Source organism: Lepisma saccharinum, chromosome 6 (assembly GCF_977018435.1).
Source record: "Lepisma saccharinum chromosome 6, izLepSacc3.1, whole genome shotgun sequence".
Lineage (NCBI taxonomy): Eukaryota > Metazoa > Arthropoda > Insecta > Zygentoma > Lepismatidae > Lepisma > Lepisma saccharinum.
The window spans coordinates 42,767,856-42,773,855 of NC_139234.1; the positions used below are offsets into that span (position 1 = coordinate 42,767,856).

General features: G+C 37.6%; 1 protein-coding gene across 2 annotated transcripts in view; it reads right to left on the bottom strand.

The window, feature by feature from the left end:
• Positions 1-6,000, bottom strand: part of mtg (mind the gap) — a 93,687-nt gene extending 87,687 nt beyond the window's left edge. Inside the window, exon 1 of one of the 2 annotated variants that reach the window (XM_083124708.1) lies at positions 5,800-6,000. In XM_083124708.1, coding sequence (XP_082980834.1) covers positions 5,800-5,836 — 37 coding nt within the window. In that variant the 5' untranslated portion in view covers positions 5,837-6,000. The remainder of the gene's footprint in view (positions 1-5,799) is intronic. The other variant, XM_083124707.1, reaches the window with a different exon arrangement.

A 6,000-nucleotide genomic window follows, 5' to 3' on the forward strand; every position in this document is an offset into this window, starting at 1 on the left:
AATTATAATGCTGCAAGATATTTAAAAGCCCTAGCTACATAGGTAATATAATAGTTCAAATTTAAATTCTTTAATTTCTCTACAACGGAACTTTACATTTTCCGACTTTGAAACAAGTCTCCATAAAATACGCATACACTTTAACTTTATATCATGAAAGAAATGTCCAATAAATAGTTCATCTGCAGAATAAATTATGTTAAATAATCACAAAACATATTGTGATATCAACAACATGCACTGTTGGTGTTAGAATGATATAGTATTACGTAATATAGTTTATATACTGAGTAAGTGGGAAATAAGTATCCCGGGTTGAGATGTCATTCGTAACCAGAAAGTGGAATAATTCAAGACTAAGGGGGTCTCCCCTACAAATCGCACCCTGGCCTTGTGTTGTATTCTGCATCAAGACATAATTTGAACGTCTCTCCTTAAGTATTGTTACTGTCATACCACAACAGTAAAACATGAAATTGTTAATCCTTCAGATGTAAAGTTTCATTATGAATTTCCTAATTTTGTGGGCAGTTTCTCGTTCTTTTCATATATTTTGTGCATATGTCGCATGCGTTTGAAGAGGGCTAATGTCTGGGTCTGGGGGGGGGGCTTAGCCGCCCTAGCCCCTACCTAACTACGCCCATGCTAGCGGTAGTTGCACTTTGTTATCAACTGGACACGTGAGTGCTAAGAGAGTAAAACATACAGAGAACTAGAGTACTAGACGAAGCTATTGGCAATACTCTGGTATTCAAAATACGGTGCGCTTTGTGCTAACCGGATGCCGATGCGACGGTTCTAAGAAAACGACAGGGAAAAAATGAAGAAACGTGTTTCGAAGGAAACTTCGATCAAGAAGGAAACGATCATTGCTGCTGGCTCACAAAAGTGTTACGTAGAAGGGAATGTCAAGGAGCTGAGTTACAAATTGGCGAATAAGATGAAGAGTTTCCTTTAAATTTGCCAAAGTACAATGACAAGAATCAGAGCAAAGTGAAGAATAAATGTTAGCACGAGTGCAGCAAAACAATCGCCACAATATTCAAGTGTAAGAGTCGTTCTTTTATTTCATGCATCGTGCTCAAAAGGATCCGAATACCTATCATTCATTTATAAGGTAGGTGAGCCAAATGTAGCCCGTGTTTCAAAGAAGGGCTCACGTTACGAAAACCATATTAGTATTTAACACAGCTAACACAGTGGCGCGCCCAGGATTTTCGAAAGGGAGGGGTAATGCACACTTTTTTTAGTAGTCCTTACTCATTTTGCCATCTTTATCTGCCTTTGACGTTCTTTTTTTTTAGGAATACTTGGCCAAAGGGGGGGGGGGGGTTATGACCCACACCAACCTCCCTTGGGTACGCCACTGAGCTAACAAATGGCGCTACATTAATATGCCCAGTCACCCCTCAAGTACACCATGCAGAAAACGAATTGTCTCGGGCTGCCAGCAGCCATTTGATTTAAATTATTGTGGAACCCCTGGTGCCGTAGGGACTGTGCAGACCACTCCTCCACGAAGGTCGGCTATTCGTTGTTACTGTATATAATGCGTCAACAATCAAAAGTTTGACAATAACAATTTTCTCTAATAAGTTGTAGAAATGTGGTTAAACATAAATAAATATGGTTTCTTGAGCACAAATTTCATTTCTAAGCCAACTATTAGCCGTGGGCTAAAAAAAATCAATGTTACAAACTATCAATTTGGTACACGTTGTTAATTAGTGATAGGAGTTATTTCTTTCAATTTCAGAAATTTATCTCTCATTAGAGATTTGTAAATTGCTCTAGAAGCTTAACTAGGGCCACCTTTGGTTTCCCTACCTTATAGATAATATGTTCATTAATTGACGTCTTCAAATTAACTGAACGAAACCCAATATGTTGGTTAAAACTTTATATTTTAAAGCACGCTCCAGGCACAAGGTTAGTCAGATTGAACTTACAATTTTAACTTCCACCTTACGAGATCATCTACAACTAACCAAGATAAATAGTGCAATACAAATGGTTTTCAGGATTGTGTTATTTCATAAATGGCCAAGAACTAGATGTTTTGTATTGTAGTGATTGTGGACTAATATCTCTATAAATTAATAAAATTAATTCAATTTGAAAGCAATAGAATTGCGAATGAACAGAGAAACACTTTCCAACGAACGAACCTTCAAGATTTGAAATTAAACTCCAAGTAAGTGCCCACAAACTCTGCACCACTATATGCAGCCGCGTCCATATAGCACATTCTCGGTCATTCTGGAGGTGATGTGATCAGCACCACGATCCGGCCGCCTTTAGGATTCACCCCGGTACCCATTGATTTGAAGCTGGGTGAACCCCAGAGCCGCTTTCTGCGTGGACAAAGCCGGAAAATTTCCAACCTTAGATCATCCACCCCGGGAATCGAACCCGGGTCTCCCGCGTGGCAGTCAGACGCCCTACGCCCTACCAGCTCATAGACAGGACTTGGCGGAAGGGAGGCGAACCGTACCGCAGCTCAGCCAGGGCGGTCAAATTGGAAGAGAAGAAAAAATAAGGGAAAAAAACTAAAACTTGGAAGTTATAATATTACTGTATAAAACTTGTTCGAAATATGCGCAGTTTTACTCAACAAAAATGTACTGAACAAATATCTATAAATATCAATGTAATAGATGCTGTTAGATTCCTTGCAAATATATCAGACCACTTTGAAAAAAGCAGGAGTGATGAAAAGTTTCAGTTACTTAGTTGATGCGAATGACTTGGCACCAAATTTAGATATCGACGATTCAAAGATAAGTAATACTGTACAGTTCCGAAATTGAAAGAAGAAGTACTAGTTTCAGTATGAAGCAGAGGACGAAACTGTTGATTTACATAACCAGATTTAGCTCTAAGAGAAAGATTTGTGCAGCCCTGGTGATTTTTTAGATTCCTTGTATGATATTACAGCGGCTAGCTTTAGTAAGCTTAGATATGGCATCTGAATCTGATCTTGTATCTGAAAAGTACAAAATTTGACTGTATATTAACAAATAAAGGCTCTAAAGATCAGTGGCGTACGCAAGGGGGGGGGGGGTTACGGGGTTTAAACCCCCCCGTTGAGCTTGTGAAATATTATGAAAAATGCTGTGAAAAAATAATTTAAATGGCCAATTTACCACAGTCAGAGATCTGGGACAATACTATTACTATTACTACATCTACTACTACTACTACTACTACTACTACTACTACTACCACTAATAATAATAATAATAATAATTTGAATTATTATTTCCATGTAGCATGGAGAAAAGCACAGCATTCCAAGCACACGCGTCTTTCAGAGTGATGCCTTGAAAATAAGCACAAGTTCTTGAAAGTGAAATATGAGGGTAACTATGATTTAAAAGAGAAATAAAATGTTTTGTATTTCAGTTGCAACAATGTTCAATACTCTGGCGTACGCAGTTTTTTTGGGGGGGAGGGGCCGGAATAGTAAATGTGGATAACACATGGTTTGTTTTGGAGGGCAGGATGCATAATAAAATATTTCGTATTTTTGGAGCTTTTCAGTCTATTAAAATTGTATTCAAAGACAAAAATGGTAATCGGGACTCACTTTAAAAGAGGTTTCGTATTTACACATTTTGATTTTTTAAAGTTCTTAACGGATTTTTATTTTAAAATTCTGATTTTCTCAAAATTTTGGTAGGGGCTGTAGCATCATCGGTAGAGGCATGCATATTTCGTTTTTGACAAAAAGAAAACGAAATTTGAAATAACACATTGCAATGTTAATTTTTAAGGTTTCTGAAAGGTGTGAGGTGCATTTTCCTACCCTGTTTTGTCACGAAATGATGCGAAATGAACTGCAAAATGCGAAATAGACTCTTAAACACGAAATTTACCGTTTATATACCGACGCGACACTTTCTGAAGTCTGAAGTATCCTGTGTGTTATGCAATTAACGGAAAATTGATTAATTTTGCTGTAAATAATTGAAAAACAAAAATGGACTCCTCTATACAGGAATAAACTTAATATTCTGGTAATGATTTAATGTGCTATTAGAAGGGATGTGTTTATTTTGTGTAATAGTGCAGTTTTTAAATCAAATTTGGGATTATTTTCACATTTTTAAAACCAAAATGTTATTTTATATACCGCTTTTTCACCGCTATAACAGCGAAATTTCATTTTATTTACAGCTTTTGAACCCGAAATTGACTCTGTTTTTATACTGAAATTTTGCTTTTTTATATACCAAAAGTATGTGCCTCTAACCATCGGCCATGCCTCTACGTACGCCAGTGTTCAACGAACATGTATTTTTTTTGTGTGAACAATGAGAATTAACTAAAGAAAGTTCTTGGTTCGTTGTTAGAGGCTAATGTATAGACAAAGGCTAGGCGGAGAAGAATACAGTCACCAGTCTGCCTTCCCATTGTATTATTTACCGCAGCACGTTTGAATGTCTCTCTTTAAAATGTCTCACCTTGTTGACTAGACAATTATTCAAATGACAAGAAGCTTAACTATTGTAAAATGTTTTGTTGGTAAGAACAGCGAGACAATCCAGATGTGAATTATCGGGGACATTTATGCGGGGAAGAAGCCGGAAAAATTTCAACCAATTTCGGGAATCTAATCCGGATCTCCCGCGTGATTGTCAGACGCTCTACCGACCAGACCACCGCAGCTCCTTGGATGAGTTCCATACTTTCATTATTTCAATTTATTTTAATATATTTTCTTGTTTTATGGATTTTTTTCACCCTTAAAATGTCTCACCTCGTTGACCAGACAAAAAACAAAAAAACAAAAATGCTCCCAGGATTTGATAAAAATTGAATGATTAGAAAGTAATTTCTTTCTATTGTTTTCATAAATGGTATATTTATGTAGATCTCTACTACATAATAGTAGTAGTGGTATTAGTAGTGTTATTAGTAGTAATTCAGCTAATTAATTAATTATAAGTATTATTAATTAATTGTGATTATTATTATTTCATTAATGTATAATAAATCAAAGGTAATGTGAATTTGGAGAAAGTTTTAGAAATAACCCCCCCTTGACGAAATCCTGCGTACGCTACTGCTAAAGATATTAGCCCTTCTGATTTAAAAAGTGAACGAAGTGCTTTCGGCTAAAATAAAACACAAAAGTGCACCAAAGGAGGCTTTAAAACCGGTCATGATTTTGCACCTAATGTGAGTGTTACACTTCGAATTTTATTAACTTTGCCGGTAAGTGGGAAGTGGCGAACGAAGTTTTTCGAAACTATAACTAATAAAAAAAACTATCTTCAATAACCCGTCTGAAACACGCTTGAGTGTATAGCGATGATATTCATTATCCATAGAGCACCAGCTGATTTTTCATTTTCCTGTTGCTGGGTGGTGATGAGGGGGGGGGGAGGAGGTGGCCTTCTAAAGAGAGCGGCATCTGCCGCGACCGTCCAGGGCGGCAAAATTAATAGCGCCGGCCCTGCTCATAGGATGCATGCAAGAGAAAACAATGAAATGTCATAAATAATTTGCCAAGCAACACTTGTGCATCCCACTGTACGGTGCGATGCATAAGTATTACTAAGTAAATTAGCCATCACCATGTTTATTCAGTTTGTTTTACGCATCAAGAGGTGCAAGAATTGAAACAAAACGCCAAATAAGATATTGACAACATCTGGACAAGTGTACGTAAAAATATATTGCTTAAAAACACGAAGTGCAAGGAATAATGAATACAGAATTTACCAAGCAATACTTGTGCACACCACTGTACAAACGAAGGACATTCAAGCGTGAGAGAGCAAAGACCCTTACCTAGAAACAGCCAAAAGACGGCCGCTCTCCACATCATGGTCCCCGGTAAAAGAGTAGCACAGTACCTCAGTAACACACTTCCCGCGCACACAACACACACAGAACTAAGAGCCAGCAGGGAAGTCTTGCACGTAACCAGGTTTCAATGACCCACTCTCTGGAGATGTCGAGAGGAAGCAGGGGCGAGGCGGGCTGTCGTCC